Source organism: Mandrillus leucophaeus, unplaced genomic scaffold (genome assembly GCF_000951045.1).
Source record: "Mandrillus leucophaeus isolate KB7577 unplaced genomic scaffold, Mleu.le_1.0 Scaffold163, whole genome shotgun sequence".
In the NCBI taxonomy this organism is placed as follows: Eukaryota; Metazoa; Chordata; class Mammalia; order Primates; family Cercopithecidae; genus Mandrillus; species Mandrillus leucophaeus.
The window spans coordinates 1578079-1603358 of record NW_012101621.1 but is presented as its reverse complement, the minus strand read 5'-3'; the positions used below and the strand labels follow the sequence as shown (position 1 = coordinate 1603358).

At 43.2% G+C, this 25280-nt stretch overlaps 2 protein-coding genes across 7 annotated transcripts; both read right to left on the bottom strand.

Moving 5' to 3' along the window:
• Positions 1-8030: 8030 nt before the first annotated feature.
• On the bottom strand, positions 8031-25188 carry RNASE4 (ribonuclease, RNase A family, 4). Of its 4 annotated transcripts, XM_011976191.1 has the most exons (3): positions 24645-25188; positions 14967-15070; positions 8031-9280 (listed from the first exon to the last, which is right to left on the bottom strand). In XM_011976191.1, the coding sequence occupies exon 3, from the start codon at positions 9261-9263 to the stop codon at positions 8820-8822; it is 444 nt and encodes a 147-aa protein (XP_011831581.1). In that variant the 5' UTR covers positions 9264-9280; positions 14967-15070; positions 24645-25188; the 3' UTR covers positions 8031-8819. The 4 variants fall into 4 exon arrangements, with proteins under 4 accessions (XP_011831581.1, XP_011831580.1, XP_011831582.1 ...); XM_011976190.1 differs by lacking the exon at positions 14967-15070; XM_011976192.1 differs by lacking the exon at positions 14967-15070 and having other exon boundaries at positions 24707-25188.
• On the bottom strand, positions 14433-25224 carry ANG (angiogenin, ribonuclease, RNase A family, 5). 3 transcript variants are annotated; one of them, XM_011976187.1, is made up of 2 exons: positions 24645-25224; positions 14433-15070 (listed from the first exon to the last, which is right to left on the bottom strand). In XM_011976187.1, exon 2 carries the CDS (start codon positions 15050-15052, stop codon positions 14612-14614), a length of 441 nt encoding a protein of 146 aa, XP_011831577.1. In that variant the 5' UTR covers positions 15053-15070; positions 24645-25224; the 3' UTR covers positions 14433-14611. The 3 variants fall into 3 exon arrangements, with proteins under 3 accessions (XP_011831577.1, XP_011831578.1, XP_011831579.1); XM_011976188.1 differs by lacking the exon at positions 24645-25224 and adding an exon at positions 20548-20648; XM_011976189.1 differs by lacking the exon at positions 24645-25224 and adding an exon at positions 20567-20644.
• Positions 25225-25280: the final 56 nt, after the last annotated feature.

Sequence of the window (25280 nt, the reverse complement as noted above, 5' to 3'; positions counted from 1 at the left end):
AAAAAACTGCTGGTAATTCCAGCTATGATTATAGGAATAGGTATACTTCTCTGCTATGGGTTATACTCTTGTTGCACCATATGTGTGATATTGCAAGATTGCATTTCCCCTGAATGGAAAGGCCCCTAACTCCCAGGTCAATGATGCTGTAAAAAAAAAAAAATCACTTCCATAAGTTGAGGAATGCGTGAATACTTCCAACCCCTGGTAAATAAATTCCATTATTCAGCTCCCTAGTGATGCCCCCATTCAGCAGGAAGTAGCTAGAAAGAAACTGACACCTGATCTCCCATAGAAATGAAACAGGAATTGGCAATGGGGAGTTTGTAATTGGAATAATCAGCCTGCTTCAAGAATGAATAGCCTCACCCTTTGCTTTATTTAATATCTAGCCATATCCTTGCTTAAGAAACCCAGGGGCTAATCTTGAAATAAACCAGGCATGAATTTGAGATTGTGGAATCCTACATTCTCAGAAAAATCACTGACGGGGGTTAATCCGTAAGCTAGTTGCAGTCATGGTGATGCCAGCCAGACCTCCAGGTGATCCATTACTGAAGATAGCCATCAGAATAAGGCATGCAAACCTGCACCCTGCACCACTCCTGCTCATAGCTTCCATGCCTCCTACTTCTTAAAATCCCTTTAGCTAGCCTAAAAATTTGGAATAGTCTTTGAGGCGCTAGTCCACCATCTCCTCAGGTTTCTGGCTCTTGCATAAGCCTGCTTTTCCTTCCACCCACTCTTGTCTCACAAGTCTTGCTTTTGAGCAGTGAGCAGTGATTGGCTGACCCTTAGTTTGATTACACTATCACTCAGGAAATTTCAAGGATTTTAGGAGCTCTGTGGCAGGAACCAGGAACTAAGTTCAAATTTATTTTATATTAACCACAGGTCCCAACTCCCATGACTATCTGGATGGTGACAAGGACAGAATTCTCTTCTCATCGTTCTCTCTCACTGTAAATATACACAGACATGCTATTAGGAGGGAAAACTTGCCCTCTACCAACTTTGGTTCAGTGGATGGGAGCCTGTGAATTAACTATAGACAGGATAGCAGGGGGAAAGAAAATAAGTGTATTCATAACTTGTGGAAGCATTAAGATGAAGAGGCTTGATGAAGAGCTAGAGATAAAAGTTTATCAACTCATAGGGGAAAAGAAGGAGGGAGAAATGGCTTCTATAGGAAAACAAATGACTCTTGGGAAAGATAAATAGAAGCTTTGGATGAAGTTTCACACAATTTTCTTGGAATATCTCCTGTCTGGGTGAAACCATCTTCACACGGTTAACAAGAATCCTGGACAGAGATATAATTATAAGTAAGCATTAATCAGGCTACTCTTCGATCCACTTCCTTGTAACCAGAAGTCAGGAACATGAGATACTGATCATTTGCATTCTCATTGTTCCCATTGATAAGATCTTTGACATTAGAATCATAAGGCTTTTGTTTAGGAATTGTTTATGCAGATCCTGAATTCCAGCAGAACAGCTGACACCACTCACTTTAAAGAGCCCCGCAGATGAACTGATCAGCATGAGAATACTGTTTTTTAATCTCTCTGTACTATGACTTCACTCTGCATTCTTCAGCCAATTAGTGATCTCTCACTTCCACCTACTCCAAAACCCTTAAAAACTCCAGCCTCAAACTCTTTGAGGAAATGGATTTGAGGTTTCCTTCCATCTTTTGGTTTGGCAGCCCTGCAATGAAACCTCTCCCTCTGCTGCAACCCAGTGTCTTGGCATATTGACATGCTGTGCACATCAGGCAAAAGACCTATTACCATTACATGAGGACTCCTCTGGAGGAAGATAATGGTAGGGGCATTTCTGGGAGGTTCTGCTTTAGTCAGGCAAAAGAAGTTCAGGTAAGATTTCTTTCTGTATCTGCTGTAATTCAAATGTTTTCAGTTTTGTCCTTACACATGCACACACACACACACTCACACTTCCCTTCTTAAGCAGCTAGCATCTTCATGTATCTTTGTTCCTGTCACATGCGTATGGTGTGAAGAGACCACCAAACAGGCTTTGCGTGAGCAATAAATCTTTTTAATCACCTGGGTGCAGGTGGACTGTCTGAAAAAGGAGTCAGCAAGGGGAAATGGGGTGGGGCAGTTTTATAAGATTTGGGTAGGTAGTGGAAAATTACAGTCAACGTGGGTTATTCTCTTGCGGGCAAGGGCAGGGGTTACAAAGTGCTCAGTGGGGAGGTTCTGAGACTCATTGTCTAGGAGAAGGAATGTCACAAGGTTAACTGATCTGTTAAGGTGGGGCAGGAACAAATCACAATGGTGGAATGTCATCAGTTAAGGCAGGAACTGACTATTTTCACTTCTTTTGTGGTTCTTCAGTTGCTTCAGGCCATCTGGATGTATACATGCAGGGTTGGGCTCAGAGGTCTGACATTTCCTGTCTTCTTATATTAATAAGAAAAACAAAACAGTGGTGAAGTGTTGGAGCAGTGAAAATTTTTGGGGGTGGTATGGAGAGATAATGGGCAACGTTTCTCAGGGCTTCTTCAAGAGGGATTAGGAGTGGCGTGGGAACCTAGAGTGGGAGAGATTAAACTTAAGAAATATTTGGGGGTAAAGGGTGATATTGTGGGGTTGTTAGAAGGAGCATTTGTCATATAGAATGATTGGTGATGGCCTGAATGCAGTTTTGTATGAATTGAGAAACTAAATGGAAGACACAAGGTCCGACTAAGAGAAGGAGAAAAACAGGTATTAAAGGACTAAGAATTGAGAGGACTTAGGACATCCAATTAGAGAGTGCCTAAGGGGGTTTGGCATAATTATTTGCTTGGTTGGCAAGTTTTGGGACTCTATCCTTGAGTTTTTTTACATGGTCATATACTAGGCCAGATTGATTTAGGTAAAAACAACACTCTTCATTTAAAAATATGCAGATTCCTCCTTTTTCAACAGTGAGTAAGTCGAGGCATATTCCTGTCTTCTTGTATTAATAATAAGAAAAACAAAACAAAATAGTAGTGAAGTGTTGGTGTCATGAGGGGAACAGGAAGCTGTTGGGTCCCATTTGCAAATTGATTTTTGGGGGTAAGGAAAACTAGTGTACATGTGCCTGTCTAATTAACAGGTAGACACATGTAGGTGGAGGAGCCACAGGGAAGAAGAGACCTTGAGTAAGGCAAAACTGGAAATGTAAAGTGTAAAGATGAGAAGGAGAAAAACTGGCCATGACGGACAGAAGTTGAAACGCTAGATGCTTGTTTAGATACCTTATTAGCGTAAGCATTGCCCTGAGCGATGGGATCTGATGCCCTTTGATGGCCTTTGCAGTGAATGGCCTCAGTTTTCTTGGAAGTAGAGCAGCTTTAAGAAGAGTTTTTATTAGGGAGGTATTAATGATGGAGAACCCTTATGTAGTGAGGAAACCTCTTTCTGCCCATATAACAGCATGGTGTTGAAGGATGTGGAAGGCATACTTGGAATCGTTATAGATATTGACACATAGTTCCATTGCAAGAATGAGGGCTCGAGTTGAGGCAATGAGTTCAGCTTGTTGAGAGGTAGCAGAAGGGGGTAGGCCCATAGCCTCAGTGATAGATGTGGAAGACACTATAGCATAGCCTGCCTTTGCCGGTGATTGGCAATTGGGCCTGGAAGAACTACCATCAGTAAACCAAGTGTGGTCTGGGTGAGGAACAGGAAAGAGGGAAATATGGTGAAAAGGGGAGAATGCCATGTGGATTAGAGGGATACAGTCATGGGGTTCAGATGTAGTATCGGGAATAAGATGAGAGGTTGGATTGAAGTCTGGACCAGGAACAATGGTAATTGTGGGAGATTCAACAAATAGTGAGTACCGTTGAAGGAGCCAGGGCGCAGAAAGTATATATGTCAAGTGTGAGGAGGAGAATAGATTTTGAAAGTTATGGGAACTGTAGGGAGTAAGGGGAGCATAGTCTATGATTTTGAGGGCTTCCAGAAGTATTAAAGTGGCAGTTGCCACTGCATGCACACATGAGGGTCACCCCAGAATTGTGAGGTCAAGTTGTTTTGATAGAAAGGTAACAGGTTGTGGGCCTGGTTCCTGTGTGAGGACTGTAGCAGCACAGCCTTGTATTTCAGCTGTTTGTAAGGAAAAAGACTGGGACGAGTCGGGGAGTGCTAGTGTGGAAGCTGTCTCCAGGGCCTTTTTGAGAGAGTGAAAAGAAGATAGCAAAGCCTGGTATCCAGAGTTGGAAATATCCAACAATGCCTAAGAAGGAAAGGAATTGTTGTTTGGTGGTGGGGACAGGGGTTTGAGAGATCAGCTGGACACAATCAGCAGGGAGAGCGTGTGTGTTTTCATGAAGAATTATGCCGAGATAGGTAACAGATGAGGAAGAAATTTGGGCTTTGGAGGGGGATACACGATATCCTTTTGAGAATAGATGTTGGAGGAACAGGAGGATGTCCTGTTGAGAAGATTCATAGGAGGGGCTATAAAGTAGAAGGTCATCAAAATATTGAATAAGGTGAGAAGCAGATGGACAGACAGAAAGTAAACCATGAGAAAGGGCTTGACTGAAGTAATGGGGGCTGTCCCTGAAACCTTGTGGCAGTACAGCCCAGGTAAGTCGCCAAGGCTGATGGGTGTCAGGGTCAGTCCAGGTAAAAACAAAGAGAGGCTGGGATGAGGGGTGCAGGGGAATAGTGAAAAAAGCATCTTTAAGATCAAGAACACAATAGTGAGTTGCAGAAGAAGTTATTGAGGACAAAAGGGTGTATGGATTTGGCACCACAGAGTGAATAAGCAAAACAATTTGGTTGATAAGGCACAGATCCTGAACTAACCTGTAAGACTTGTCCAGTTTTTGGACAGGTAAAATGTGGGAATTGTAAGGAGAGTTTATAGGCTTTAAAAGGCCATGCTGTAACAGGCGACTGATAACAGGCTTTAGTCCCCTCAAAGTCTGTTGTGGGATGGCATACTGGCATTGAGAGGGGTAAGGGTGATTACGTTTTAAAGGGATGGTAAGGGGTGCATGATCAGTCGCCAAGGAGGGAGTAGAGGTATCCTATACTTGTGGATTAAGGTAGGGAGATGAAAGGGGAGGATGTGAAGGAGGCTTTGAACTGGGGAAAAGGGTGGCAATGAGGTGTGGCTATAGCCCAGGAATAGTCAGGGAAGCAGATAATTTACTTAAAATGTCTCGACGTTTTATAAGGGAGGTGGGCAGGTGGGGATAACTAAAAAGGAGTGCATAAAAGATTGTTATCCAAGTCAGCACCAGAGTTGGGGAATTTTAAGGAGTTTAGAAGCCTGGTCATCAATACCCACAACAGTTATAGAGGCAAGGGAAACAGGCCCTTGAAATGAAAGTAATGTGGAGTGGGTGGCCTCCATATTGATTAAGAAGGGGATGGACTTACCCTCCACTGTAAGAGTTACCCAAAGCGTCTGTGATGGTCCAGGAGGCTTCTGAGGTGATCAAGCAGCATCAGTCTTCAGCTGCTAAGCCAAGAAGATCTGGGAAGGAGTCAGTCAGAGAGCCTTGGGCCAGAGTTCCAGGGGCTCTGGGAGTGGCTGCTGGGCGAATTAAACAGTCCAGTTTCCAGTGGGGTCCCACATACATGGGACACAGCTTAGGAGGAATCCCGGGCTGCAGGCATTCCTTGGCCCAGTGGCCAGATTTCTAGCACTTGAAGCAAGATCCTTGGGGAGGAGGTCCTGGAGGAACACCTGACCACTGCAGTTTAGGCGTTTTGAAGTTCTTGTGTGCTGGAGATGTGGCTGGGGTTTCTCTCACAATGCAGGCAAGTAATTGCAACTCAGAAATACGTTGCCACTTGGCTGCCTCTTCTCTATTATTGTACACCTTGAAGGCGAGGTTAATTAAGTCCTGTTGTGGGGTTTGAGGGCGAGAATCTAATTTTTGGAGCTTTTTTAATGTCTGGAGTGGATTGGCTAATAAAATGTATATTGAGAATAAGATGGCTTTCTGGCCTCTTTGGGTCTAGCACAGTAAAGTGTCTAAGGGTTGTTGCTAAATGGGCCATGAACTGGGCTGGGTTTTTATATTTGATTAAAAAAAGAAAAAAGAAAAAAAGCCTAAATGCTACCTGATTTGGGAGAGGTCAGATAAAGAAAAAGGAGCATTAACCTTGACTATGCCTTCAGCTCCAGCCACCTTTTTAAGAGGAAATTGTTGGGCAGGTGGGGGAGGGCTAGTCACAGAATGAAACTGCAAGCTGGACCAGGTGTGAGGAGGGGAGGTGGTAGAAGGATTATAGGGTGGGGGAGCACAGGCTGAGGAAGAATTGGGACCTGGCTCGGCCTGGCTGGTCAGCAGCAGCCTGGGGAAGGGGGAAAAGGTCAGATGGATCTGTAGAAAAGGAGAATTCAAAGGACTCAGAGTTTGGGGTGGAGACTAAAGAAACAGGAGAGAAAGAAGAAAGATTTGGGATGAGTCGCATTAGGAGCAGAGACTAGGGAAGGACCAATGTGTGAAAGAGTGCCTGGATGTCAGGCACCTCAGATTGTTTGCCCATTTTTCGACAAAAATCACCTAGGTCTTGTAAGATGAAGAAATCAAAAGTGCCGTTTTCTGGCCATTTGGAACCAGTTGGGTTTGTATTGGGGCCAAGCGGTATTGCAGGAGAAAATAAGGCATTTAGGTTTTAGGTCAGGGGTGAGTTGAAGAGGTTTTAAGTTATTGAGAACACAGGCTAAGGGAGAAGAAGGGGGAATGGAGGGTGGAAGGTTGCCCATAGTGAAGAGGTAAGTTTAAAGAGAAAGGTAGAGACAGAGAAGGGGGTGGTGCGATGAGCAGCCCTGGGCTGTAATGTGGGTGAGCAGCCAAAGCAGGCATCCCTGCAATTGACTTGCCACCAAGGGAATGTGGGTGAATGACCAAGGCAGGCGTCCCCACGGTGATCAGACACCAATGGAATGTGGGGTGAATGATCAGGGCAGGCGTCCCCACGGTGATCAGACACCAGTGGAATGTGGGGTGAATGATCAGGGCAGGCATCCCCACGGTGATCAGACACCAATGGAATGTGGGGTGAATGATCAGGGCAGGCGTCCCCACGGTGATCAGACACCAAGGGAAGACTGTCTTCCGGAGTCCATGACCAGCATTGGAGTTTTGGGTCCATGGATAAAATGTGTCTCCTTTGTCTCTACTGAAGAGGAAAACGAACTAGAATTGGAAGGACGGGGAAATTGAAGGTTAGCAAGACAGGCTGGAGAACAGAGTGAAAAGACCGCTTACCTAATTTGAAATTGGTGAGATGTTCCTTGGACTGGTTGGTCTGAGGACCTGAGGTCATAGGTGGATCTCCTCATGGAGTGAGGGCGAGGACAGGGGACCAGTCTCCTGAAGGGGTCCCCCTGTCCTGGGTCTTTGGCACTAAATATCACATGCTTCCATATGAAGAGACCACCAAACAGGCTTTGTGTGAGCAATAAAGCTTTTTAGTCACCTGGATGCAGGTGGACTGAGTCCGAAAAAGGAGTCAGCAAAGGGAGATGGGGTGGGGCCTTTATAGGATTTGGATAGGTAGTGGAAAATTACAGTCAAAGTGGGTTATTCTCTTGTGGGCAGGGGTAGGGGGTCACAAGGTGCTCAGTGGGGAGCTCCTGAGACTCATTGTCCAATAGAAGGCATGTCACAAGTTTAATTGATCAGTTGAGGTGGGGCAGGAACAAATCACAATGGTGGAATGTCATCAGTTAAGGCAGGAATTGGCTATTTTCACTTCTTTTGTGGTTCTTCAGTTGCTTCAGGCCATCTGGATGTATAGTGCAGGCTTGGGCTCAGAGGCCTGACAGTTCCCTAATTTGTTTCTAAATATTCTAAGGGAGAAGGAAGGGCTGTGAGAATTGTCTTTGAGAGGAATCATTCTCTCTGGAGTAAATGAGATAAATCTTCAGTGTTATGGTCATGGATCTGATAGGCATTAGTCTTTGACCAGAGTTTATGAGGTTATTAAGGTGCATGCATGTTTATAAACTAGAGAAGAATTTTAAAATTGGAGAAAAAGATATAATACCATAGCACAGTCTTCTCAGGTACCTTCAGTTTAAGTCCTTTATTACAAGAAAAACAAAAAATCTTTCAGTCAGCAAGAGCACATGAGTCTTAATGATCTAGTACTTTTTTTAATACTTTGACTTACTAGGGTGATTCAAAGGTTCAGGAAAAAGAAAATTCCCAATATCATTTTCTTAATCTTATTCAACCCAAACATAACAATGCCAAAAAATACAGAGCTCACATTTTGCTGGCATACATTGCCAAATTTTTAATGCCTCCCCGGACAGGTGAATTTTAAGGATTAAAAAAAAGCAGAGACTTTAAAAACATTCCTTGTGATGAAGTAGAAAAAGCCCTGAATAAGTGGCCAGCTACACTGGATTTTTGTCTCAATTCTTCCACTAATGTTATAGTCTTCAGCAAATCCCTTAACTTTGAGCTTCTATATGTAATGACATCATTATAAGTGCTGTGGTATTAAAATGTGATAAACATAGATGAAAGCATTTTTGAAATGTTTGAAATACTACATAAATACACATAATAACTAAATTCCACAGGATAGGATCTGAGAGAGCTAAGCTGAGCAGTATTATAAAAGGAAGCTTATTACAGAAAAGCCCAGCCTCATTCATTATAGGTTTATGTCTCCATTTCTCTTTGGTGCAATGTATTTAATAGAACGAGTTATATAGAGAAAAATAATAAGAAATGAGCTGAGGAGACAGAGCCTGGGACAGCTCAAATGCATTACTCACTGCTATTTAAGGAGTAAGTGTAAGGTCAACCACTCGTGATAATCCCTACAGGGTGGCATCTAACCGTCAAAGTGCACAGGCACCTGTGGGTTACCCTCGCAGGCAATGACAACACGTCTAGTGCTCGCCATGGCCCGATATCTGCAGTTGGGTGCCTTGGAACTTCCTGTATCCCTGCAGTCTGTGACCTTCACTACACCCTCATGGCAGTTCATCTTGCCGTTCTTGCATTGGATATTGGTGGTGCTGCAGATACTACGAATGTTCCAGATATCTTCATGGATGAAGGTGTTGAAGCGCTTGCAATGATACAAAGTCATCTTCCGTCTTTGCATCATCATGTTGCAGTAGCGATCATTGCCACCTGTCTCCTCAGGGTGCACATGTTGCCTCAGGAATCTCTGGTACATGCCATTCTGGCCATAGGAGGGCTGGACCAGCCCCAGCCCCAGCAGGGTCAGCAGCAAAAGCAGAAGCAATGAATGGGTCCTCTGCAGAGCCATCAGTACCTTAGAGGTGCCTAGAAAAGAAAGCAAGGGGCAGGAGAAATAAGGTAAGAACTGGGCACTGGAAAAAGGTGTTGAGAATAGCAAGCTGGCATCCTGACTCCATAGTGTCCTCTTTCCTCCTTCTTATATGCTCCATCTCCCCACTCATCTCTGCTACTTTTCCCACCCTCGCTTCCCCAAGAGTGAGTAGTTTGCAAACATGATCTTTTCTGAAAGCAAGACCTTTCTCATTTACAGAGAGAAGTTGCTGCAGCCAGTACAATGACACAGGTCAGGGACTGACTGCGTGGCTGTGACTGCGTGGCTGCCAGGCTTGTGTGGTCAGAGTATAAAAAGAGAGAAAGGGTGAACCTACATGCAACTGCAGTTGTGTCTCTTGGGGGAATTCCGTATGTGTATGATCTTTGGGGAGTGTTTGGTTCCCAGGAAGCTCCAATTCCCGACAGTTTGGGTAGACTCAGGATATATCAAAGAAAGTTTGTAAACTACTTTTAATACCTTACATCTGGGAATCTAGGTGGAGGAAGAGGACAGAGGAATATTTAGGCTTTGCCTTTCCTCTCATGACTATTCTTATTGTCATTAATTTTATTATTTTTCTTTTCTTTTTATCATGTGGCTATTATTCTAATGTGACTTAAAATGTATTATTCTAATTCCAGAATAATATATGTTATACATTAATCTAAAAGGTATTATTCTAATTCTAATGTAAAATCAGGTCCTTTTGGAAATCCTTTTAATTCTATTAAAAAAAAAAAACCAGAGTACCCAGATAGAGTACTTAGAAGACAGTTGATAATAGCTACTGTTTGAATAAACTAATAAGTGAAATCAGTGAACTAATGAACAAATGCAATTAAATGGATAGAGTAAAGGTGTTTCCCAGGCTTATGAAATTGACTAATAAGAAAAGCTAAGAAATGTCTAAAAAATAAATTTAAACAGCACAATATCCTCAAAAGAAAACTTAGATTGTGTCTTCTTCTCCTTGCTGTTTCTATGCATACATAACCTAAAAAATCTAGACCCTGGAGATACATTGCTTTGTCTTGCATCTATTCTTGATGTTCCTCCTGTCTTGTCAATAGTTGTTGGTAGCTGTCTGTCTTCTCTAGTTGCAGCATCATTGTGTTGTCACCTGTTGCAGTGAAAAATAAGCATATATTTTATAGCATTAAAAAAAAATCCAGAGCAGCAACAAAAAAAAGCATTGCCATGTAGTTTCCGAACATTCGTTGCTTTCGTTGACAGATTATAGAAAGGAATCCAGGCCTATCTTAGTCTATTCCCTGTGCTCTTTCCACTATCCTCTACTGCCTCTCTCATCCCATGCCCCAAATACTCAGGATATCAAAGACTCTATATATGCTCAGAATTGCTACTTCCCAGCAGCAGAGTTTAATCAAGCTTGGAGGTGGAATCACTCACCAACTGACTAGCCAGATGCTGCCATCTGGCCGTCACTCCTGGAATTGACATGAATTGTGAATCGGCTTGACTCTTGCAGTGAAGCAGGTGAAGCAGGGTCGACTTACTATAGCAAAGAAAAATCATCCCTGATTCAACAGGAAGTGAGCAACCCAAATTAGCAAGGGCAATGTTTTGAGAGTCAGGCAGCCCAACTCTACATGGGCAGTCCAAGGACTGACCCCAGTGGAACTCCTAGTTTGATGTATATGGGTACTATTGTCTTTGGATTTCAAATTCTGCTTCATAATGGTGGATCACACTGTGTGAATGACTGAAATGGCTTCCAAGGGACCTGTACCTTACTTTGTTCTGCTGAAAGCCTACCTTTTGATTACTGACAATGAAAGCAGTATCAAACACGGATGTTGTTCTTTTAAATGCCACCTCCTTTATCCATAGCCACCTTTTGCCTTTGCGCATAAAGATATAAAGCTGTATGTCATATTTGTGTGCCCGCAGCTGTAGATGTGAGATACGATGTTAGGAAGAGAAAGAAGTAAAGAGGTTGTGGGAGGAAGGGCAGATGTTTGATTTCTTTTTTGCCTCAAGAACAATGCATACAACTTCTGAAGGTATACTTAGTACTTGGATTATAGCTTCAGCAGATCAATATACTTTGGCTTGCTTTTCTGGTGGCACCTGGAGTTTCCATAGTTTCATCTACTTTCTCTTATCCTGATTCTTTGTGACCAAAAATATGGTTTAGCAAGATAACTGGCTACAGAGAAAATCTCACCTATTCATGTGAGAGCAGACCCAGGATGTCAGCTTTTCTACACTAACCAAGTAAACAAGACATAGAGAAATATTTGAAGACAGCAGGCCAGTGTGGACACCAATGGGTGCATCTACAAGAGAAAATTGAATGATCTCCACATCATCCCAACACATACTTTTGGGCCAGGATTTTCCCCAAACACTTTCTTCACTGCACTACCCTGACTAACAGTAAGAACTTCTTTTGACACTGTGGTCTAAAAGACTGAGGCTGTGACCATGAGAAAATTACTTAACCTCTCTCAGCAGATTCCCTCATAAGCAAAATACGCATACAATACCTACCTCTTAGGGATGTTATGAAAACAAAATAAATCTAAGTGCCTATAACAAGGCCTAGCATATAGTAAATGCTCAGTAAATGTTGGCAATTACTGCATTTTTTTTTTATACCACTTCCATTTTTCTTGGTTTCCTCTGCTTCTGTCAATCTGGATAAAATAATGAATGACTACAGAGTTGCATATATTATTGACTCCTCTTTATTTCGTAGAGCTAACTGTAGTCTCAAGATATTGGAAGTGTGTTTTTAAACTATAAAATATCTCAGCTACTAGATCCCTAGAAAAATTTTTCCTCTCCAAATTGCATGGAATTTTCTTCCTTGTATGTCACTATTCTTCAAAGGACTTAGCATTTTGGAGTGTTCTTTCTTTTTCCTTGCAAAGCCAACAATCACAGCTGACCAGGACTTCAATTCCTCAAATGATTCACTCAGGACAAAATGACCTGCCTGTGGTTTGACATTTTATTTTAAACAGCTTGTGGTTGTGATAGAACAAAAGGCCCATACCAAAAAGGACTAGGAATGCTTGCCCAGCTGCCAGTACCATCAGCAGCTCAGGAAACACCCCCATCCCACTGCCATGTGATTTCCTGTGAAATAGCCATTTCCCTTAACACCAGAGCAAACGATGCGATGATAATGCTCCAAGCAGATGTTTGGAGAAGATGTGAGTTTTCACAGCTTACGATGTGATCAATATAATAATGGTCCATGCCTTTGACTTGCCCTATCAAGGCCTTGAGTAGGAGCAATGATCTTGAGTAACTTTGCCTCACCTCAAGAAAATAGCACTGGTTGGAGAACTTAAGAAAAGGGCCCAAATAGTTTACCAGAAACTGGGACTTTCTCATTTCCTGAGAGTTTTTGAGATTTGGTAATATGGCAAATTTTCTAGTAAGAGACGTTTGGAATACTTTTTCCTGTTTTCTTAAGGAATGACAGTGTTTTCAGTTTTGAAATAGACTAACCGAAGGAGGAGAGATTCCTGTGCTGAGCACACACCAGCAACCTACTTCTCGAACCCATTCCTAAATTTGAATACTTTCAGTGAGGCTGGGCTCTCCTAGGTGGTACCTGGACAGCGTTCTATAACCTGAGCATTGGGGAGCCAGGGCTTTTGGCCCATTTCAGGGCAATACCAGGAGTAGGAGAAGCCACCATAGGGAATACTGAGACCACAATAATTATGTGTTCAGAAGGCAGTGAAACTGGTGATTTATAAGTAATTTATTGGCAACTACTTTCTAAATAACATATCCAGGTACCTGTTAACAGAAATTAGGTAACAAGAAGCTGACTACTGAGTCTGTAGATTGAACAGTGTATTTTACAAAGAGAGTGTTAACCTAAGTTATCTTTACAACAAATCTTGAGGAAGAATAAGGGATAAACTGGGAATCTTTCCTTTTTTTGAGATGGAGTCTCGCTCTGTCGCCCAGGCTGGAGTGCAGTGGCGTGATCTCGGCTCACTGCAACCTCTGCCTCCTGGGTTCAAGCGATTCTCCTGCCTCAGCCTCCCGAATAGCTGGGACTATAGGTACATGCCACTACGCCCAGCTAATTTTTGCATTTTTAGTGGAGACAAGGTTTCACCATGTTGTCCAGGATGGTCTTGATCTCTTGACCTCAGGATCTGCCTGCCTCAGCTTCCCAAAGTGCTGGGATTACAGGTGTGAGCCACAGCGCTTGGCCGGAATCTTTCTGTAACTTCCCCAAAACATCACACTTGCCAGACATTAGCTGATTAAGTAAAAGATTACAGAGTAAATAATGTAATTGGTTTTTGAATTTTATATAAAATAACCATGACAAGAGAATATCCTGGGAGCAATCCATTCAAACATCAAAACTATCTCTCGCTTAAGACAAAAAGGTGGCTACCCTGAATGAATTTTGGTATTCGTGCTGGATTACATATCTGTATGTGTATGTGTGTGTGTGTGTGTGTGCGCGCGTGTGTGTAACAGACAGAGAGAAACTAATAATCTGTTGGTATATTGGTACTTGGTCCTTGGAAACTCCTCCTGAAGGTCTCGTATTTGTAGAAGTAATATTAGCTTATTATTTGACAGAAAAAACAATTTGCCTCTCTTAAAAATTCTGCTTAGTGGCTATGAGCCCTGGAATTTTTCCATCTCCGTAGATCAACTTACCATTCTTTCCTTCACAGAGAGGTAAAATCTACCTCCCTAATGACTTGTAAAAAACTGACTGATAAGGTAAAAGTGGCCAGGCTCGGAGGCTCATGCCTGTAATCCCAGCACTTTGGGAGGCCAAGGTGGGTGGATCGCCTGAGGTCAGGAGTTCAAGATCAACCTGGCCAAAATGGTGAAACCCTGTCTCTATTAAGAACACAAAAATTAGCCAGGTATGGTGGTACATGCCTGTAATCCCAGCTATTTGGGAGGCTGAGGCAGGAGAATCACTTGAACCCAGGAGGCAGAGGTTGTGGTGAGCCAAGATTGCGCCATTGCACTCAAGCCTGGCAATAGAGTGAGACTCCGTCTCAAAAAAAAAGAAAAGAAAAGAAAAAGGCATTTCTATCCTATGCAGTCCTCTCAGGGAGCAACCAAGTAGAGAAAATGGGGGAAAGATCAATATGCCCAGAATCAGTGAGAAGACTCTGATTCTTACTGATATCAGCGACATTTTTATTTATTAAACATGTTGTCAGACAGAAAACAAAAGGTCCAGGTAGCTCTTTCTTTGGGCCCTTGGCAATGCATGTTGCCACACTGTTCTAGGGTGCAGAGGGGAAATGTAAGGCAAGGGCAGCAGAGCCAGCACTTGACCAGTGGCCCGCTGGTTACGGACGGAAAATGGACTCATCCAAGTGGACAGGTAGGCCATTTTCACAACCAACAACAATGTTTCTGGACCCCCGTGTGGCTCGGTACCGGCATGGAGGCCAGGGGGATCCTCCATGTAGCTTGCAAGTGGTGACCTGGAAAGGAGACTTGCTTATTCTTAGGTTTCCTCCATAAGGGTTTCCATTCTCATCTCCACAGATGGCCTTGATGTGGTGCCTGTTGCCATGAATAAAGGTGTTGGTGTCTTTGCAGGGTGAGGTCAGGTGCCGTCTCCTCATCGTGCTTTCACAGTATCTGTCATTCCGGCCCTGTGGTGTGGCATCATAGTGCTTGGCCAGGAAGTCTCTGTACCTGGGGTTATCCTGAGCCAGGGTGGGTGGGGTCAGACCCAGACCCAGCATGAAGACCAACAAGAAAAGGCCCAGGCGCATCACCATCTCTTCCAACACAGGCTCCTGCCAAGGGCAAAAGGAGGAATGGTAGATGCAAGAACAGCATCACCAAATCAGGCAAAAAGGACAGGAGCTTTTCTCTCTGACACGGCATCATGAATCAGATCTTTTCCGCCACCAAATTATATATTCTATTCTCCCTTTCTCATTAACCTTACACCTATTCTGAATCCATTCCTCTGGAAGGTCTATTTAATAGTTTCCTGAGCACAACCTCTAGCTCCAACCATTCTTTCCTATCCCTTAGAATCACTGAGTATTTCTCTATCAGTCGTTACATTACAAAATCCACTCTCACTAATTCACTTATTAATTAATTGAATAACGAACATTACATAGGTCCCTACTGGGTACCAGGGACTGTACTAGGTCCTGACGCACATTCAGACATACCAAATGACGGCCGGGTGCGGTGGCTCACGCCTGTAATCCCAGCACTTTGGGAGGCCGAGACGGGCGGATCACGTGGTCAGGAAATCGAGACCATCCTGGTTAACACAGTGAAACCCCATCTCTACTAAAAATACAAAAAATTAGCCGGGCGTGGTGGCGGGCGCCTGTGGTCCCAGCTACCTGGGAGGCTGAGGCAGGAGACTGGCGTGAACCAGGGATGTGGAGCTTGCACTGAGCGAGATCGCGCCACTGCACTCCAGCCTGGGCGGCGACAGAGGCAGACTCTGTCAAAAAAAAAAGACATACCAAATGCCTCCCTAATAGGAAATGAGGCATCCATGAGGAAAGGATGGGGACTTCAGTGTACTGAGATGAGATAGTAATACAGGAGGTGAGAGATAAGAAGAGAGAGTTTTAGGGGAGTGGTCTCTAACACTTTTGGCACCAGGGGCCATTTTTGTGGAAGACAGTATTTCCATGGATGGGTGGGGGATGGTTTCAGGATGAAATTGTTCTGGCTCAGATCATCAAGCATTAGTTTAATTTAGGGTCTCATAAAGAGTACACAATCTGGATCCCGCACATGCGCAGTTCACAATAGAGGGGTCCGGCTCCTGTGAGAATCTAATGCTGCCTGCTGATCTGACAGGAGGCAGAGCTCAGGCGGACAGGCCACAGACCGGGATTTGGGGACCTCTGTTTTAGGGAATCCTGAGCCCAGAGAAGGATCAACCATAAAATTGTTTACGACAGAATTCTAGCTACTTACTCAGCTAATGTGAAGAAAGCAGTTGAAAGCAGTTGCATCCTGAGTTGAGGGGAAGCAGACCTACTTCCCCAAGAAGTAGGTGGTTCGTGGCCAAAGGTGAATTTGTTCTGTACCATTTAGAAAGAAGAGGGAGGAACATGGAAGAAGACACGCGATGTTTGGAAGATGGGTCTGGAATCAACCCTTACAGAGAAGAAAGAGGAATATGAGCTTATTCTTAGGAGCTTCTCACATTGGAAGCAATTGAGATTATTCTAGATAATATTTTCTAGTTTCTCCTGCATATGTACATATGCTGTTACACAACAGGCAAAAGGTGCTACCATGTGGTAAAAAAATGCCTTAGACTTTTTTTTTTAATCAAATCAAAGGCCTTACAGTTTGCTCTAATGATTTCTTAACGTCTTCCTCAAAAGAAGAGAAAAAGGATTCCTGCCATCACCTCTCAAGAGCTGTCCCTCTCAAACTCTAGAACGCACACATCCCAGGAATGGTGCATCACAGACACTCAACACACCTTTAGGTAGATGCTTTAGGTAAATACGGTGCTTCTTCCTGGAGCTTAATTTTAACTCAATGACTGATCATTGACAATAGAACTAAACAAATATGAATTATAACAAAATAGAAAGCAAATTTCTTATGAACTTTTAAGATTCTATTTCTTATGAAAGTTGAAGATTAGAGAATTGAAAAGTATTTGGTATGTGCAACAAGTAGTTTCTGACTATACCTTTAGTTCTTTGGAGAAAATTTTAAAAACCATTCAGAGCCTTTAAAAATCATTACAGATCTAACCCACATTATATCTAATATATGTGAATGCCCCTATATTTGACAACAAAAATAACTTTTCACTGTAAAATTTTACCTGATTTTTGGAATTTTGCTTTTCAAATTGTTCATTTATGAGTAACTCATTGAATTTATGACTGGCTATGATTTCTTGGTAGTCATCACACATACTGAGAAATTCTCACAAAGGGAGAAAAATCTGATCTTCAAATTGTATTACATTCTTAAATGTAATACAATTCTTATGACCCCTAAATGTAAAAATAAATGGTACACTTTCATAGACACTAAATTAATTATTAATTTTTTATTTGGTGCTTCTCTTGTGTGTAAGTCAATGAACATCTTCATATCAAATAGTTCTGTAGCCTTTGCCGGAAGCACCAATGTTGTACAAGTTGTGGGGATGTTGCTGTCCACAGAAGGGAGTCTGAGCTTAAAAAGGCCATGGGTCCTAGCACTAGGCCTGTGCTGTGGCTAGCCTGTTCTGAGAGCAAGACTGTGGATCTAGAAAGACACAGGACTCCAGTGTTCTACGGTTACGTGGGAAGACATGTGGGGTGAGCAAAGTGGGCTCTCTTTCTAATTTGCATTTGGTGTTGATTCCATTACAAATTATAACCTATGAACTTAATGCAAACATTTCCAGCTGCTATTTACTCCATTATTGTGGAATGAAAAATTCCTTAGCATATAATTTGGTATTTTTCAGCAGTGTATCAAATTTGTCTGCACTGACATTTGTCTATACTTGAGACGAGTTGCTATCTCTAAAAGTCTGAAATTCCATGCTGAAAGTGTGTTCTTGGGAGTTTATCAAGAAAGAGGTACATGATTGCAGAATGGAGAGCCAGCCCTAAAGGAGTAACAAGTATTCACTCATGCAGTTGCTCCAATATAGCTGCTGGGCTGCCAAGCCACCCACTTCCCAAGTTCTTTACATTTACATCATGCTTTTCAGTCTCCTGCGTGTGTTTCCTGTTTCTAGTTTTTTGGAAGATCTTATCAAAGTTTTATTGATTTGTAATCAATTAAGTCTCTTGCTCTGTAATGAACAAATACTGACTTCTAATGTCAAAAGTCTCTTACATAGTCAACATCCCTCTGCCTGGTGCCAGAATCCCAGAATTCAAAAAATCAGGGAGCAGAACCAGAGCTGCTAGTACCTAAAAGAGTCATTAGGTGGCAGTGGTGGATAGGAATGTTACTAATGTCTCCTCTAGGAAAGAGACCGGACTTGGAAGAGGTGCCAATGCTGTGTAACTGGTGGGGATATTGCTGTTCACAGAAGCGAGTATGAGCTGGTGAGCCTGTTTAGAATCTCTGTCCAAACCCTCTCTGCATTAGATATTAAGACCAAGGACACCTCACCAGATATAAGTGCCAAAGTAAAAGCCACAAAGCTCAGGATCTACCCATAATGATATCACAAAATGAAGATCGACCTGTTGTCAGGTTTCACGGGTGCCATTTCCAAGCATGCCATTACCCATGTGATCCTGGATGAACAATGGACTATTTACTTGTGAGTGTTTCTTACTGGTGTATTTTCTACAGAACTCATATTATTCACCTTGAATCAACATGCTTGCCTTATTATACTCCTTAATAGTTTTTAAATAATTGACTTCATTTTTCTCTCCAGGCCTGTTCATCAAGAAAATAAGAGAGTTGTTAGCTCTAAAAATCTGAAGTTTCATGGTTCTCATTAAGCATAATAGAGGCTTTGCTAGTTTCAATAGTAAAGGTCCAGTGACCTTCAGTTACAAAGACAAATTTTGTGTAAGTTTAGTTGGGGGCACAAGGCACCAACTGAAACAAGGAGATGACAGGGTGACCTGTGGCCCAATCTCATTAAGATGCATCATCCCATAAGGCTCAACGTGTAAGCCACGCTCACATAACACCTCTAAGTAAAGCACTGAACTACACGGGGGCTTTGCCTCCTAAAAAGCCACTTGTTTTTTTAGTATGAAGGCCCTCACATCCCAGTCTGCAGAGGTAAAAGGGTATCTTTGCTTCTGATTTGCAAAATATGCACATTCATTTTGTAACAAGTCAGCTAAGGTTTGCCCGGGCTTACTGTAATCTTGATTCCCTAAGACATCCAGGAGCCAAATCTCAGCAAGCGTACACCAAAACCACCAATATCTAACATCTGCTCCCTCACTTAAAACTTTCTCAATATAGTCAACTCTAAATTTCTCAAAAAGCAAGGTAAAATGGAACTGGGAGAAAACCAGTAAGAGACATATTATTTGTGGTGTAAAAGTGAATCTGCCTAAGCCAAGGGTGCAGAGCCTCACATCTGGTGGCGAAAGTCCTATAGACACATCCTTCTATACCCAAACACGTAACTGTCTGTCAGCTTTTTGTCAGTGGAATTAGCCCCAGCTGTTCTCTGTTCTTTTTTCTTTTCTTTTCTTTTCTCTTTTTTTTTTTTTTTTTTTTTTTTTTTTTTTTTTTTTTTTTTTGAGATGGAGTCTTGTTCTATCGGCCAGGCTAGAGTGCAGTGGTGCTATCTCGGCTCACTGCAACCCCCACCTCCCTGGTTCAGGCAATTCTCCTGCCTCAGTCACCCGAGTAGCTGGGATTACAGGCGGCTGCCACCATGCTCGGCTAATTTTGTATATTTAGTATGGAGGGGGTTTCATCATGTCGGCCAGGCTGGTCTCGAACTCCTGACCTCAGGTGATCTGCCTACCTTGGCTTCCCAAAGTGCGGGGATTACAGGTGTGAGCCACCACACCTGGCCCCATCTGTTCTTTAGAGTAACTTTATCTTCTGTATCAAATGAATCTGTTAGTTTTCACAAGCATTAATATTGTCTCCCTCTCCCCACAGGCAATGTTCAATATTCAAGAGATTCATCAAATTTTACACACCAGTGAATTAACTTGACAGTCTATGATGAGTAACTATAGTTATCATTTTCATCAATGTGGCTTCACGCTTTTATATATCCTAGGGCAAAATCCCCCAAAGTGAGAGCCTAACACCCAAGGCATATTCATCCCTTTATTGCTTTTCCTTCCTTCTTCCCTTCAGCCTGCCAGTGAGCCTTCTTTTGATCTTGGGATGTGTTCCACTTTGTTTTCAAAGAGCATCCAAAACTTTTCTAAGAAAAGAAATTCGCAGAGAAGGTTAGAAGGAAAGAATGCTAAAAACATACTTTCTGTTTCTTTCCTTGTTAAGCCACGTGTAATGCCTGTAACAGAGGTGGACGACGTGGGAGGACTCCTGATGCCCTTCGGCAAATGGCTCCCCCAAACCTTTGGGGATTTTATCACAATTTAGAAATGCCTCCTAAACTTCCACTTGCTCCCAGTCTCACTAATTTCTCTTTATCCACATATAGGCCATCCCAAAGGAAACCTGTTTTCATTTTAAACTTTAGAATCTGATCAATTTCCTTTTTAATTCATGAGCTTGAGCCCAGAGGCTTTAAAGGGAGGAAAATGGCTTCATTAAAATGGATAAATGACTAGAAATTATATATAAAACAAATAGAACAATAGATTACCCAGGAGGAAGAATCTTACAAAAACCTGGCAGTTTCCCTTCAACGGGAGATGGTTCCAGCTGTTTGTTCCTGGAGACGGGTTCTAGCTGTGTGAACCTGGAGGCCTCTCCAGGTTCTGATTATATAGTGTTCTAATAAGGGGGTGGAGAGAATAGAGCTAAGGACCCCCAATCCTGGCAGGGACATGAAAACCAAGGACACTGCTCTTGAACGAACGAGGAGGGTCATTCACCTTGTCGCTGGGCATGATTGGGTTAGATATTAACCTACCTGAATGGATTAGAGATTTGTTCTGGAAGACAAAGTTTGAGAAACATGGCCTTCTGTCCAAAAGTTACCTTTTTCTGCTGTCTGTGGTGCTTACTCTTGTCCATGGCAGGACTGAGGTTTCACTATTCACACATAATAGTCTGGATCCATAAGATAGCATCTCTGATCTCCCTGGGCCAACTCCAAGAACTGCCTTGGAAGATGTCACAGAGTAAGATATGGTCTTCCAGTAAGATGCTTTTCCACTGGACTTTCTATTTATCATTCATCATATCACATTCTATGTATCATATCACATCATTTGGTTTCACGAATGGATGCTAAGCACATTATTCGATCGATTTCATACAGCCAGGAAAGCACTTCTAGAGAAGGTTGTGTGACAGCTATTAGTACACTGCCCCTCCCCCTACACTCAACCTCTCAGCTTCTAACCCCCAAAAGTAGGCTTGCCATGTTTCCTGGGTTTCTCCTTCTTCCATCTTTACCTGTCCACAAGAGACTAACCCTGAACATTCAATCGTCTGGTCCTTATAATGTAGTTGCAAAATTGCTTATCTCCACCATCAAAGCAGGGCTGTAGATCCATTGCTTGTGTAAAAACAGTGGGCCAAAGGTCACCAGGATCACTTTATAGATCTCGTAGTTACCAATATCAGACAGTAGCAGGGTACCAACTGTTTCACAGACCCCCAGCATTTGCCCACAGTGGTGTTGGATCTAGGACAGTGTTATCTTTTTAAAAATCCTCAATCCTCGGTTGTCATCCACCTAACTGCAAGTATTCAGTCTGGCTGCACTTGAGAAGCTGTCAAGAAAGACAGGCTGCCTGCTAGTGAAACAAATGCACTTGAAATCACAATCATTATAATATTCAGTGCAGTCTTTCATTTTATGAAGCTCTCACATACATGACTACATTCAACCAGCACCAGAACTGTGTGAGGTAGGCATTATGTAAATATGCTCTGCTCATGAGGAAACTCCAAGAACAAACAGCAGATGAATGGTGGAGTCAGACTTTGAACCCTTTGTAAACAAGGAGAAAACAGACCCGTCTTTCCAGACTTAGCTCAAGCAACACCACCTCTAAGTCCCGAAAAGCGGAACTCCGCCACAACATACAACCCAAATGTGCCTGCATACACACAGCGCCATGGCCTGAAGCTCCAATTCAAGCACCAACTCACACAAACAGAGCAGCCTCTGATTTTAGAGTTCTGCAGTAGTGCTGGGCTGGGGCAACCAGCAGCCTCTGAATATAGTCAGGTCCCTTCTCTGCCTCTGGGCCTTCACTGGACAACCTTTGGAGGACTCACAATCTGCCCACAACGCCAAAAGACAGTTTTTTGTTTTTCTTTTAAACTTGGCACAAGGAAGTTTTGTTGAAACAAAAAGTAGGGTTTGGGGGGAAAATTACTATTTCATTAGAACGCATCTAGGTACTTAGTCATTTGTGTTTTAAAATACAACAAGGAATTATATTCTATGATTAAGGAACATCACATCTTTGTCAGTAATTTTAGTACAAATGAAGGAATTGCCAATTGCAAAAAAACTTCATATATTTTTTAAATGTTCAGACAGCTTTAACTTGAAAGTCATTCCCCTTTCCTGGAGATTTTTTTCTCTCTCTCCCTCAAGCCAATAACGTCCCTGCACACAGACACGGGATGCATGGGTCCTGTTTCCAAGGACTCTAGTGTTGGAGCACTTTCCTCCTTCATACAGAGTATCTATGTTTCATTCTGTCTCAGGACTAAAATTAGATGATGGGAAGAATGGACTAAATAGTTTCTAAATTTCTTTATTATTCTAACAGTTTAGGTCTATAAGCATGAAACTTATTCAGTAACGGAAGTAACAGGTAAAGAAGGAAAAGCCCGCGTGAAAAGAAGAACCACGTCTCCAGGAAGTGGCAACACTACTGACTGAAGGACAGTGGGGACAAAGTCCTGCTGACATGCCTGTATTTCCAAACAAAGACAACAATTAAACATTTGCTTTTCAACCAACTCTGGGCTTTGTGCCCACTCCCTCTTTCCCAAGTATTTCATGGTATTCTTCTGGGAATAACTGTTTACACAGAATTACAGAGAATCTGCTTAAATACAAATTAAATAAAAACTCTAAAGAAAGGTTTCACTGGCTTTCACTGGTCCACTTTTTTATCCATCTACTTTAATTTGAGTCACAGTGACAAATGCTTCCAACAATAACTTGGCAAACCTCTTACACTTGCCTGCTTATAACCTGATTATCTGCTGTCAGCGATAGCTAAAGCCATTCCTCTTTTCCTGGAATGATTTTTTCCATCCTCTCTGCCAAACTATAGTTCGTCTCCACATTACTAGAGTGCCTCATATCCTGTTTCTAACATCGCACCACTCCATGCAGTCACAGAACAATAGTGGGAGGGGCCTCTGAGACCGTCTGTCCACCCCTCATACTAAAGAAAAGGCAACTGAGGAACAGAGAAAGAGACATGTATTGCCCAAGGAACTAACTCATGGCATTCGCGGGACTAGAAGCTTTCCAATGCACCACACAACTTTTTTTTTTTTTTTTTTTGAGATGGAGTCTTGCTCTGTCACCCAGGATATCGGCTCACTGCAACCTCCGCCTCCCAGGTTCAAGGGATTCTCCTGTCTCAGCCTCCCGAGTAGCTGGGATTACAGGAGCTCACCACCGTGCCCAGCTAGTTTTTGTATTTTTAGTAGAGACGAGGTGTCACCGTCTTGGCCAGGGTGGTCTCGAACTCCTGATCTGGTGATCCACCCACCTCGGCCTCCCAAAGTGCTGGGATTACAAGCATAAGCCACCGTGCCAGGTCCACACAACTTTTATTTTCCATACTAGTACTGTCTAGACAATCAAAGCTAACTTTAAAAGGGCCACTGAAAGTTGCTGTTCAAAGGAAACCTACAGTGACTATTACCATAAATTCAAAAAATATTTTACTCTGCTTGTCATCAGTAAAAGAATTGCTTGAATTGAAGCGTATGTAACAAACCTATCCTCTTGCAAAACTAGTTAGTGGCTCTGTGGTTAAGTCTTGGAATACCTGCGGCTGTTTCTGGGAAGGTGGTCCTGTGCTGCAGATAAATATGTCACTTGGGTTTCTATTGATTACGTTATTACCTGATTATAAGACTCTCACTGTCACGAGGGAGGATCTTGGCTCATCTGAGATTTCCTTAGCCCCCTGAGTGGTGCTGAAATTGTTTTAATAAAGATGTTGCGCTTTACTCATGTGCTGCTGTTAGGATTTGACGTGCTGTCTCAGAGAGAAAAAAACGGAGGATCCCAGCCTTCCAGTAGGAAGGCTTAAAGAGGCTGTTGGCAAGTGTCTCCAAGAATTGCACAACATTGGTTGAGGGTGGGTTAAGGGTGGGGAGGCAGAGGAGAGTAAACAGAAAATACCGATCCCCAAATGTTAGTTACGCTTGCAAAAACTAAGGCCTGCTTCAAAAATCTGGTGATTAACCTGAATAACAAGCAAAGCTTTCTTAGTTGTGGGCAAGTGAAGACCTCCTAGGGCTTCCCTTAGGTTCGGCGATTCTGTGGTCCCCCTCCAAGCCTACTAACCAATAGAAACTAGCATCTCTGCCCAGCTGCGCAAAGTAAAAACCTGAGTGGGAATGTAAAGTCCTTAACTCATACAAATACTGGACTTTCACCTCCCTCCCCATTCCTCCCTCTCCAGCCCAGTCCCGCAAAAGCCTCCCCGAGGAGTCCCAAGCTGCCTCTACTAGGAAAGGACTCCCCGGCCACAACGCCCCTGATGCAGCTACCAAAGAGCAAGAGGAGCAGGAGTGTGAACGTACCTCGGCCTCTGAACAAGTCGGCAGAAACGGGCAGGACGGTAGAAAGAAGTTTTGTTTCTCACCAGCTTCTTCCTCCCTAGTACGACGATGGGAAGTCCGTAGAAAACGCAAAGATGTTCTTTTGAATCCTGCTTTGCATCTGGGTGGAGTGGTGTGCTTGCGTGAGTGTGTGTACACGGACGGAGATGGGGGCGTGGTGAGGAGTGGAGGGTAGGCATACGAGCCTCTGCGTAGCTGGGACCGCACCCTGCTTCTCCCAGGAGGCCTCTCCCGCCTGCATCCGCCCTTGGAGCTGGCGCCGCAGCAGCCCCGCCCCAGGGGCCGCAGGGGCAGCCCAGGCAAAGAACAAGTCTAGGATCCACGCTCCTTCCTCAGCTGGAACCCAACGGGCAGCAGCCGCGAGCGCACTGCCTCCACGGAGAGCAGATGGCGGGAAACTGGCTTCTGCTCCCAAGAGCCAGGCGGCCCTTAGGAGACTACCCCTGGCTGAGCGTCCAGGAACCCATGAAGCTCGGTCTTGACACTGGTCGGCAGCCCCATCTGCCACGTACTTATTTGGTGCTGCTTTCTTTAGCAGGACAGCCCAACAAGAGACAGTCTGTATTTCAAATTTAACTGAAACTTTTTTCAGTAGTT